This window comes from Macaca mulatta, chromosome 2, assembly GCF_049350105.2.
Source record: "Macaca mulatta isolate MMU2019108-1 chromosome 2, T2T-MMU8v2.0, whole genome shotgun sequence".
In the NCBI taxonomy this organism is placed as follows: domain Eukaryota; kingdom Metazoa; phylum Chordata; class Mammalia; order Primates; family Cercopithecidae; genus Macaca; species Macaca mulatta.
Window position 1 is genome coordinate 120889414 of NC_133407.1, and position 13092 is coordinate 120902505.

The 13092-nt window shown below is 36.4% G+C and overlaps 1 protein-coding gene across 1 annotated transcript in view; it reads right to left on the reverse strand.

The window, feature by feature from the left end:
- Positions 1–13092, reverse strand: part of DNAH12 (dynein axonemal heavy chain 12) — a 251232-nt gene that overhangs the window by 37207 nt on the left and 200933 nt on the right. Inside the window, exon 62 of the mRNA XM_015130629.3 lies at positions 12585–12725. Coding sequence (XP_014986115.1) covers positions 12585–12725 — 141 coding nt within the window. The remainder of the gene's footprint in view (positions 1–12584; positions 12726–13092) is intronic.

The window sequence follows — 13092 nt, forward strand, 5'->3', positions numbered from 1 at the left end:
GAGAAGACTCTACTCCACCACCTCTTGTGGAGGGCCTGACATCAGTCACGCCCGCCTGCAGTTGTCTGGAGGCCTGAACATCTCCCTGTGATGCTGTGCTTCAGCGGTCACACTCCTGGTCCACTTTCATGTTCCTGTATACCTGGCTCTGCCTTCTAGGTAGCAGTAGCAGAATTAGTGAAAGTATTAAAAGTCTCTGAAATGCAGAAATAATGGCATAAGCTGTCTCTCCTCTCTCTCTCTCTCTCTCCTCTCTCTCTCTCTGCCTTGGCTGCCAAACAGGGAAGGGGCCCTGTCCAGCGAACACGTGACACACATGATCTTACCTATCATTGGAGATGGCTCACACTCCTTACCCTGTCCCCTTGTTTTGTATCCAATAAATAAGAGCGCAGCCTAGCATTTGGGGCCACTACTGGTCTCCATGTCTTGGTGGTCCCCTGGGCCTAACTGTCTTTTCTTTTATCTCTTTATCTTGTGTCTTTATTTCTATGATCTCTCATCTCGGCACACGGGGAGAAAAACCCACAGACCCTGTAGGGCTGGTCCTTACACTTTGGGAGGCGAAGGTGGGCAGATTACCTGAGGTCGGGAGTTCGGGACCAGCCTGACCAACATGGAGAAACTCTGTTTCTACTAAAAATAGAAAATTAGCCGGGCATGGTGATGCATGCCTATAATCCCAGCTACTTGGGAGGCTGAGGCAGGAGAACCACTTGAACCTGGGAGCCAGAGGTTGTGGTGAACCAAGATTGTGCAATTGCACTCCAGCCTGGGCAAGAAGAGTGAAACTCTGTCTCAAAAAACAACAACAAAAAAAACCAAAACAAAAACCAACACCAGAGCACCTAGATATATAAAGCAAATATTATTAGATCTAAAGGTAGAGGTAGACCCCAATACAATAAGCTGGAGACTTTAACACCCCACTCTAGGCAGAAAGTCAACAAAAAAACTGCAAATTTAAACTGTACCATAGACCAAAGAGACCTAAAAGACATTTACAGAACAATTCACAGTAGTTGCAGACTACACATTCTCTTCATCAGCACATAAAACATTCTCCAGGATTGGCCATACTTTAGGACACAAAAAAGAAACCTTAAAAGATTGTTTTAATTGAAGTAATACCAAGTATCTTATCTGACCACAATGGAATAAAAGTATACATCAGTAACAAGAGGAACACTCAGAACTATACAAATACATGAAAACTAAACAACACGCTCCTGAGCAACCAATTGATTTAAAAAAAGAAATTAAGAGGGAAAGTAAAAAATATCTCACCCCTGTAATCCTAGCACTTTCGGAGAATGAGGCAGGCAGACTGCTTGAGCCCAGGGGTTCAAGACCAATCAGGGCAACATAGCAAAACCTTGTCTCTACAAAAAAAAAAAAAAAAAAAAGCAGAAAAAATTAGCCAAGTGTGGTGGCATATGCCTGCAGTCCCAGCTACTCGGGAGGCTGATGTAGGAGGATTGCTTGAGCCCAGGAGGTTGAAACCACAGTGAGCTGTGATCATGCCATTGCACTCCAGCCTGAGGAACAGAGTGACACCCTGTCTCAAAAATAAAAATTCCCTGAAGCAAATGAAAATAGAAACACAGCATACCAAAATGTATGGGACACAACAAAAGCCATGTTTAGAGCAAGTTTATAGTAAGTATAGCAAGAGGCAAGTTTATAGCAATAAATGCCTACATTAGAAAGTAGAAAGATTTCAAATCAATAAGCTAATGATGCACCTCAAGAAACTAGAAAAGAACAAACTCAAAATTAGAAAAAGGAAAAACATAAAAAGCAGAAATAAATGACATTGAGACTAAAAAAATAGAAAAGATCAATGAAACAAAAAGTTAGATTTTCAAAAACATCAACAAAATTGACAAAGCATTAACTAGACTAAGAAAAAAAGAGAGAAGACCCAAAAAAGGAAAATCACAAACAAAAGGAGACATTACAGTTGATACTGCAGAAATACAAAAGATCATCAGACACTATTATAAACAATTATAAACTAATCAACTTGAAAACTTAGAGAAAATGAGTAAATTTGTTGATACATACAACCTATCAAGATTGAACCAAGAAAAAATAGAAAACTTGAACAGATCAATAATGAGTAATGAGATTGAATCACAGTAATGAAAAGGAAATCAAGAAAGAAAAGTCCAGGACCAGATGTCTTCACTGCTGAATTCTACCAAACTTTTAAAGAACTAATATTCTTTAAAATTCTTCTCAAACTATTCCAAAAAATCGAAGGGGAGGGAATTCTTCCAAACCCATTTTACAAGACCAGCATAACCCTGACACCAAAACCAGATAAAAACAACATACAAAAACTACAGACCAATATCTCTGAACATAAATGCAAAAATCCTCAACAAAATATAGTAAACCAAATTCAACAGCACATCAAAAATATCATACACTATAATCAAGTGGATTTATCCTAGGGATGCAAGGATTATTCAACCTACACAAATAATGTGATGCATCACAATAGAATGAAGGACAAAACCAATATGATCATCTCAATAGATCCAGAAAAAGCATTTGATAAAATTCAATATCCCTCATGATAAAAACTCTCAATAAATTAGGCACAGAAGCAAGTACCTTAACACAATAAAGGCCATATAAGACAAACCCACAGCTACCATCATACTGAACTGGAACAGGACAAGGATATCCACTCTCATCACTCTTATTCAACATGTTAATAGTATTAAAAGTCTTAGCCAGAGCAATTATGCAAGGGAAAAAAATGAAGGGCATTCAAACTAGAAAGGGGGAAGTCAAATTGTCCTTCTTTGCAGATGACATGATTTTATATATAGAAAAACTTAGACTCTACCAAAAAACTCTTAAAACTAATAAATTCAGCAAAGTTGCAGGATATAAATACCAACATACAAAAATTGGTCGTGTTTTTATATGAGAACAATGAACTAGCTGGAAAAGAAATCAAGAAAGTAATCCCATCTGCAAAAATTACAAAAAGTAAAATACCTAGGAATAAATTTAGCCAAGGAGGTGAAGGCTCTCTACAAGGAAAACTTTAAAAACACCAAAAAACAATGATGAAAGAAATTGAAGAAGACACCAAAAAGTAGAATGACATCCCATCTTCATGGGCTAGAAAAATTAATATTGTTAAAATGATCATACTACCCAAGGTGATCAAAAGATTCAATGCACTCTCTTTCAATATACCAATGATGTTCTTCATAGAAATAGAAAAAAAAAATCCTAAAATTTGCACGGAACCACAAAAGACCCCAAATAGCCAAAACAATACTAAGCAAAATGAACAAAGCTAGATGCGTCACAGTACCAGACTTCAAAATATACTACAAAGCTATATTAATGAAAACAGCATGGTACTGGCATATGATCAGACACATAGACCAGTGGAACAGAATAGGGAACCCAGAAATTAATCCATGTATCTACAGCCAACTGACTTTTGAGAAAGGTACCAAGAACACTGATTGGGGGAAGGACAGTCTCTTCAGTAAATGCTTCTGGGGAAAATTGGATATCCATACACAGAAGAACAAAACTAGACCATCTCCTCTTATTCTATACAAAAATCAACTCAAAATGGCTTAAAGACCTAAATGTAAAACCTGAAGCTATAAAATTACTAGAAGAAAACATGGGGAAATGCTTCAGGACATCAGTCCTGGAACAGATTTTATGAATAAGATCTCAAAAGCACAGGAAACAAAAGCAAAATACAAATAAGTGGGATTATATCAAACTAAAAACTTCTGCACACCAAAAGACACAATCAACACAGTGAAAAGACAACCTATAGAATGGGAGAAAATATTTGCAAACTGGCCAGACACGGCGGCTTATACCTGTAATCCCAGCACTTTGGGAGGCTGAGACAGGTGGATCACAAGGTTTGAAACCAGCCTGACCAACATGGTGAAAACCCGTCTCTACTAAAAACACACACAAAAAATTAGCCAGGCATGGTGGTGGGTGCCTGTAATCCCAGCTACTGAGGAGGCTGAGGTAGGAGAATCACTTGAACCCAGGACGTAGAGGTTGCAGTGAGCTGAGATCGCGCCACTGTACTCCAGCCTGGGCGACAGACTGAGACTCCATCTCGAAAAAAAATAAAAGAAAAGAAAAAGAAAAAGAAAATATCTGCAAACTATTCACCCATCAAGGAATTAATATACAGAATATACAAGGAACTCAAACATCTCAACAGAAAAAAAAAATCTAATTTTTAAATGGGCAAATGAGTCTAGCATGGTGGTTCATGCCTGTAATCCCAGTACTCTGGGAGGCCAAGGCAGGTGGATCACTTTAACCCAGGAGTGCATGACTGGGCAACATAGCAAAACCCTCTCTCTACAAAAAGAAAAATACAAAAATTAGCCAAACGTGGTAGCATGTGCCTGTGTCCCAGCTACTTGGGAGGCTGGGGTGGGAGGATCACCTGAGCCAGGCAGGTGGAGGTTGGAGTGAGCCAAGAAAGTGCCACTGCACTCCAGCCTGGGCGACAAAGTGAGACTCTGTCTCAAAAGAAAAAAAAAAGGCAAATGATCTTAACAGACATTTCTCAAAAAACAAAACAAAACAAAACAAAACAAAAAAACCACACACACACACACACACACAAATGGCCAAAAACACATGAAAAAATGTTCATAATCACTAATAATTAGGGAAATGCAAATCAAAACCACAATGAGATATCATCTCACCCCAGTTAGAATGGCTATCATCAAAAAGCCAAAAAATACAAATGCTGGTGAGGATGCAGAGAAAAGGGAACTCTTATGCACTATTGCTAGAAATGTAAACTAGTAAAACCAGTATGGAGAACAGTACGGAGGTTCCTCAGAAAACTACAAATCAAACTACCGTATGATCCAGCGATCCCACGACCAGGCCTTTATCTAAAGGAAAGCAAATCATTATATTGAAGAGACATCTGCACCCTGATTTTTTTTGGTAGCACTATTCACAATAACCAAGGTATGGAATCAACCTAAGTGTCCAACAACAGATGAAGGGATACAAACAATGTCGTATACATACACAATGGAATACTATTCAGCCATAAAAAGAATGAAAATTTCTCATTTGTGGCAACATGAATGAAACTGAAAGACATTATGTTCAGTGAAATATGCCAGGAACAGAAAGTTAAACACCACATGTTCTCATAGGTAGAAGCTAAAAAAAGTTGATTTCATAGAAGTAAAAAGTAGAACAGAGTATACTAGAGGCTGGGAAACATAGGGAAAAGCAGGGAATAGGGAGAAATTTGTTAAAGGATACAAAAGAAGTTCTAGCATTCAGTGGCACTGTAGGATGAGTATAGTTAACAATAATATATTACATTTGACTCTTGAACAACCGACACGGAAGTTAAGATGCTGACCCCCCATGCGGTCAAAATTCATGTATAATTTTTTACTCCCCCAAAACTTAACTACTAATTGTCTATTGTTGACTGAAAATCTTACTGATAGTCAATTAGTATATATTTTACATGTTATATGCATTACATACTATATTCTTATAATAAAGTACACCAGAAAAAGAAAATATTATCAAGAAAATCATAAGACAAATGCATTTACAGTATATACTGTATTTATCAATACTATAAGTTTACATAATCTGTTTACAAGATGAAATGTCTGTCCGAAATGGTGGGTAACTATGGCTGCAGACCTCAACTTATGGTAAATATCAAACAATTCCATTTTTTCTTGTAATGTAATGGACTCTTCTCTGTCTCTTGGGAGAACTTCCAGGAAAACTACAAACCAAAATCTCTCATGAAAATAGACACAAAAATCCTCGACAAAATATTAGCAAATCAAATCCAATAATGCATACAAAGAATTATACACTAGTGGCACTTTGTTCTATGTTATTCCAAGTTTGTGATATTGTACTAAACACAATGAAAAATACACGAGAACCATGAAGAGATCACTTTTTACTGCTATACCCAATGTACTGAAGAGATGAACTGCTCTTGAGATGATGAGCATCACCTGACATTTTAAGTGGATAATCATAACACTTAAGCTCACATCAACAGCAACAGGATGGGGCTACAAAATTATCACAGTAGTACAGTGTGTGCTACAGTTAATTTTATGCAATTATGATTTGATACTGCATCTTTATATTTGTTTACATTTCTTGACTGCAAATGATGCCATGCATGGACTGTAAGTGTGTGAGTTTTGATAAATTTTAACTTTTTATAATAGATTTGTGTATATTTTATGGTAGTAAATGATAAAAATAGACTAGTATCTACAAGTATTTTATGTATTTATGACATACCCAATCTTAAGTTTTTGAGTGTTTCTGGCTAGGCAGCTCATCTGTGTTTTTCCAAAGTGTCACAAATCTTAAAAAATTTTTCCAATATATATTTTTTAAAAATCCATGTATAAGTGGACTGGTGTAGCTGAAACCCATGTTGTTCAAGGGTCACTAGTTATTTTCAAATAACTAGAAGAGAGAATACTGAATGTTCCTATAGCACAAAGAAGTGATAAATGTTTCAGATGATGGATATGCTCATTACCCTGATCTGATCACTATAACCTGTATGTTCTGAAATAGTACTATGAAACTGAAAAATACATACAATTATTATGTGCTAATTAAAAGATACAAAAATGAAAATAACAGCTGTGCAAAATAATAATAGCAACAATGTATTTGATGACTATGGCTATGGATAAGTGAAATGAATGACCACAATGTTACAAGGGAGAGTGGGAGGGGAAACTGGAGTTACAAAGTAATTGCAGGAAGTGGTATAGTGTTATTTGAATGAGGACTTAGATAGATTAGTTGTAAATGTACATTGCAAACTCAAGGGCAATAACTAAAAGTTTTTTTTAAGAAGCAAGTATAATTGATCTGCTAAGAGAAGAGAAAAAATGAAATCATACCAAATAGCTAAAACCAGAGAAGACAGAAAAATAGAAGATAAAAACAGTAACAACAACAACAGAACAAGGGTAATGAATAGGAAACAGTAACATATATGGTAGATATTAATCCAACTGTATCAGTAATCAGTTTAAATGTCAATGATCTAAATACATCAATTAAAAGACAGGTTGTCAGAGTGGATCCAAAAGCAAGACCCAACTATATGTTGTCTACAGGAAGCCCACTTTGAACCATATAAAAACACAGATACATTAAAAGTAGAGATAGAGAAAGACATACCATGCTAACACTAATGAAGGGGAAGTAAGGTAGTTATATTGATTTCAGACTAAGAAGACTTCAGAGTAAGGAAAATTATTGGGAATTAAGAGGAGCATTACATAAAGATAAAGAAGTCACAGTCTCCCAAAACTCTCACAAGGAAAAATAGATAATATGAATAGACCTGTATCTATTAATGAAATTCAATCAATAATTAATAATCATCTAAAACAGAAAGCACCAAGCCCAGATGGGTCCACTGAAGAATTCTACTAAACGTATAGGAAGAAATTAAACCAATTCCACCATGTCTTTCAGAAAATAGTGGAAGAAATACTTCCTAACTGGTTCTTTGAGGTCAGTATTACCTAATACCAGAGCCAAGCAAGACATTACAAGAAAGGAAAACTGCAATTCAAAATCTTTCATAAAAACAGATGCAAAAATCCTCAACAAAAGGAGCATAATATTAGCAACAAAATATTAGCAAATCAAATCCAATAATGTATGGAAAGAATTATACACCATGATTAAGCAGGATTTATTGTAGGTATGAAAGGCTGATTTAACAAGTGAAAATTAATTAATGTAATTCATCATAGCAAGAGAGTAAAGAAGTAAAACCATATGATCCTATCAAAATATGCAGAAAAAACATTTGAGAGCTGGGCACAGTGGTTCACACCTACAATCCCAGCATTTTGGGAGGCCAAGGCAGGCAGCTCACTTGAGGTCAGGAGTTCATGACTAGCCTGGCCAACATGGTAAAACCCTGTCTCTACTAAAAATACAAAAATTAGCCAGGCTTGATGGCAAGTACCTGTAATCCCAGCTACTCGGAAGGCTGAGGCAGGAGAATCAATTGACCCCAGGAGGTGGAGGTTGCAGTGAGCCGAGACGAGATAGAACCACTGTACTCCAGCCTGGATGAGAGATCAAGAATCTGCCTCAAAAAAAAAAAAAAAAAAAAAAAAAAAAGAAAGCAAAAGACCTGAACAGACATTTCACCAAAGAAGATATATAGTTGGCAAATAAGAATAGGAAAAGATGCTCAACATCACATTTCATTAGGAAATTCCAAATTAAAATGAAATATCACTAAACACTATTAAAACGGCCACTTTCCAAAATAGGCAACACGAACTCTTATTCATTACTGGTGGAGATGCTAAATGTTACGGCCACTCAGGAAGACAGTTTGGTAGTTTTTTACAAAACTAAACTTACTCTTACCATACAATCCAGCTGTTGCACACCTGGTACTTACCCAAAGGAGTTGAAAACTTATGTTCACACAAAAACTTACACATGAATGTTTGTAGCATATTTATTCATAATTGCCCAAACTTAGGAGCAACTAAGATGTCCATCAGTAGGTTAATGAATAAACTGTAGTACATCCAAACAATGGAATATAATTCAGCACTAAAAAGAAATAAGCCATCAAGCCATGAAAAGACATGGAGGAACCTTATTACTAAGAGAAAAAAAGCCCATCTGAAAAGGCATACATAGTGCATAATTCCAACTATATAACCCTCTGGAAATGACAAAACTAAACCATGGAGATAACAAAAGAATCAGTGATTGGCAGGGTTGAGGGGAGGGAGGGCTGAACAAATAGAACATAGAGGATTTTTAGAGCAGTGAAACTATAATGATAGACATATGACATTATACACTTGTCAAAATTGATAGGTACATAACACCCAGAGTGAAGCCTGATGTTAGCTATGAACTTACTTATGAGTGACAATGATATGTCAATGAAAGCTCATAGATTCTAACAAATATATCACACTGGTAAGGGGTTTTGTTAGTGCAGGAGGTTGTATATAAGAAATCTCTGTGTCTTCTGCTCAGTTTTGCTGTGGATCTAAAGTTGCTCTACAAAATAAAGCCTTTTCAAAAAAAAGGACGGGCAAGACATAGAAAACTATGAAACATTATAGAGTGAAATGAAAAAGAACTAAGGAAAATGGAGTGACATATTATGTTCTTAGACTGAAACACTCAATATTATAAAATTGTTAATTTCCCACAAACTGATTTACAGTTCCAATGCACTCCTAATCAAAACTTCAGCATATTACTAGGTATCTTTCCACTTTGGACTTGACCAGATGATGCTAATATTTATATGGAAATGCAAAGATCCAAGAATAAGAAAGACACTCTTGTATAAAAGAAGAACAAACAAATGCAACAAAAATAAAGATAAATAGATGGGACTTAATTAAACTAAAAACCTTCTGCACAGCAAAAGACATAATCAGCAGAGTTAACAGATAATCCACAGAGTGGGAGAAAATCATCACAATCTATACATCTGGCAAAGATTAATATCCAGAATCTACGAAGAACTCAAACAAATTAGCAAGAAAACAACAACAACAACAACAACAAACAATCTCATTAAAAAAGTGGGCTAAGGACATGAATAGACAATTCTCAAAAGAAGATATATGGTCAACAGGCATATAGAAAAATGGCCAACAAGCATATGGAAAAATGCTCAACATCACTAATTTTCAGGGAAATGCAAATCGAAACCACAACATGATACCACCTCACTCCTGCAAGAATGGCCATTAAAAAAAAAAAAAATAGATGTTGGCATGGATGTGGTGAAAAGGGTACACTTTTACACTGTTGGTGGGAATGTAAACTAGTACAACCACTATAGAAAACAGTGTGGAGATTCTTTAAAGAGCTAAAAGTAGATCTACTGTTTGATCCAGCAATCCCACTACTCAGCATCTACCCAGAGGAAAAGAAGTCAGTATATGAAAAAGACACCTTATACGTGTTTATAGCAGCACAATTTGCAATTGCAAAAGTATGAAACCAGCCCCAATGTCCATCAATCAACAAGTAGATAAAGAAAATGCAATATATATATATATATATATATACACCACGAAATACTACTCAGCCATAAAAAGGAACAAAATAATGGCATTTGCAGCAACCTGGATGGAATTGGAGACTATTACTTTATTTATTTATTTTTAGACAGAGTCTCACTCTGTAGCCCAAGCTGGAATGCAGTGGCGCTATCTCGGCTTACTGCAACCTTTGCCTCCAAGGCTCAACCGATTCTTGCCTCAGCCTCCTGAGTAGCTGGGATTACAGGCATGTGCCACCACGCCTGGCTAGTTTTTTTGTATTTTTAGTAGAGACAGAGTTTCACGATGTTGCCCTGGGTGGTCTTGAGCTCCTGAACTCAGGTGATCCACTTGCCTCGGCCTCCCAAAGTGCTGGGATTACAGGCATTAGCCACCACACCTGGCTTGGAGCCTATTATTCTAAGCGAAGTAACTCACTTCACTTACTGTAATGTAAAAGCAAACTTCTTATGTTCTTACTCATATAAGGGAGCTATGCCATGAGGTCATAAAGGCATAAGAATGGTACATTGGACTTTGGGGACTTGGGAGAAACTGTGGGGGGGGGGCGGTGGAGAGGGATAAGAGACTACACATAGGTGCTCTGGTGATGGGTGCACCAAAATCTCAGAAATCACCACTATAGAACTTATTCATGTAACCAAACACCACCAGTTCCCCCAAAAACCAGTTGAAATAAATAAAAAATTAAAGAACAAGATGAAACACTATCAGACATCAAGATTAATTACAGACAAACACATTAATGGAACTGAATAGACAGTCCAGAAACAGATCTAGACATATGAATTTATTATTTATGGCAAGGAAGGCACTACAGAGCAGTAGGGAAAAGGCCAGTCTTTTCAACAAGTGGAGAGCTACATGGAAAAAATGTAAAATTTGACATTTCCTTAGACCATGCACACACATCAGTTGCATGTGGCTTGTACATCTAAATGTGAAAGGCATAATAAAGCTTCCAGATGGTTATATAGGAGAATACCTTCATAATATTGGGCTGTGAAGAGTTTTCACAAAGCAAGAACCATAAATCAGACTATATTAAAATTAAGAACTTGTGTTCAGCAAAAGGCAGCATTAAGAGAAAGAGAAAGCAAACTAGAGTGAGTGCCAATTTGTCACACAATTAAATAATTGTCAAGGGATTTGTGTCTAGAATATATAAAGAACTCATACAAATCCCTAAGAAAAACCCCATAAATAGGCAAGTGATGTGAACAAGTACACTAGAAGATTTCCAAGTGGCCTATAAACATGAACTAGTGTTCAACTTCATTAGTCATCAGAGAAATATAAATTCAAACCATGATTCAATAATATGTACCACATACCAAAATAGATTTCTTTTAAACAATATAAAACATTGGTGGGGGCCAGGTGCGGTGGCTCACGCCTGTAATACCAGCACTTTGGGAGGCCGAGGTGGACAGATCACGAGGTCAGGAGTTTGAGACCAGCCTGGCCAACATAGTGAAACCCTGTCTCTACTAAAAATACAAAAATTAGCCAGGCATGGTTGTACACACCTGTAGTCCCAGCTACTCTGGAGGCTGAGGCAGGAGAATCACTTGAACCCAGGAGGCAGAGGTTGTGGTGAGCCGAGATCCCACAACTGCACTCCAGCCTGGGCAACAGAGCGAGACTCCATCTCAAAACAAACAACAACAACAACAACAACAAAAAGAACAAAAATAAAACGTTGGTGGGGATCTGGTGCAATGGAACGCTCAAATTCTGTTAATGGGATGTAAACTGGTACAATTATTCTGGAAAACAATTTGTAACTTTCTTTCTAGGCATCTTCCCAAAAGAAATGTGTGCACGTGTGCCCCTACATTTATACACAAGATTGTTCATAGCACCATTACTTACACTAGTGCCAAACTGGAAACAACCCATCTGTTCATTGAGTAGACAGGTAAACATCAATGTATTCTTCTAATGGAATACTGTAAAGCAGTCACAGCAAATGAACTAGCCTCATGCTACGACACGGATGAGTCTCATGAAAGTAATGTTGAGGAAAAGAAGCCAGATAAAAGAATAAAGAATACATATTACTTGCTTATATATGTCAAACTAAACTGCAGTGTTTTAAGTGAGTATAGTAGTTACCTTTTTGGGGAGTAAGGAGGTGGTAACTGAAAGGAGTACAAGTGCTTCAAGGATGGTGGGGAAATGTTCTATTTCATCACCAGATCTTCCCTTTGTAAGAATTTGTTGAACTGTACATTAATACTCTGTGAACTTTTCTGTGTTATGTAAATTTTAAAAATTAAATAAACACCAATACTATTATAGAAGCTATTGTTATCAGTGAAATGCACAAGTAAAATCATGACTTAAGCAAAGAAAAATATAGCCTTCTGTGAGAAGATACATTTACAGATTTGATTTTCCAGGGAGGTTTTAAAAATAAATAAGTTATGGAAAAAGCAAGTAACTTACAGAAGAAGATTGGCACATAATAAAAAGGAAAATAACAGCTTGTCCTTCTCAAATAGTGATCGGCATATATTACAATATAAGTTGTATGTGAAGTGGTCATTTAAATATCGTAGGCGCTTTTCCAAAATCTTGGATTTGTTACTAAAAGTTAAAAAGAAGGAAAATGTATTGTCAAACAAAACTAGGAAAATATAAGCAATGTGAATTAACATATGCACTTTTTATTTTACGAAAGTATCACTATTAAAAACATATAAAGACACACACATGAGGGCACGTAAAACTGGTGAAATCTGAATAAGCTCTATGGGTTGTAACCATGTCAGTTTCTTGGTTGTACTATAGGCAAGATACTAGCATTGGAGAAACAAAATGAAAGGTACATGAAACCTCTCTGCACATATTTTTCTGTGTGCAACTTGTCATGAGTCCATAAGTATTTTAAAATAAAAAGTTTTAAAATGTAGGGTATAATTCTCTGAGAAAGTGAAATATGGCTTATACCATC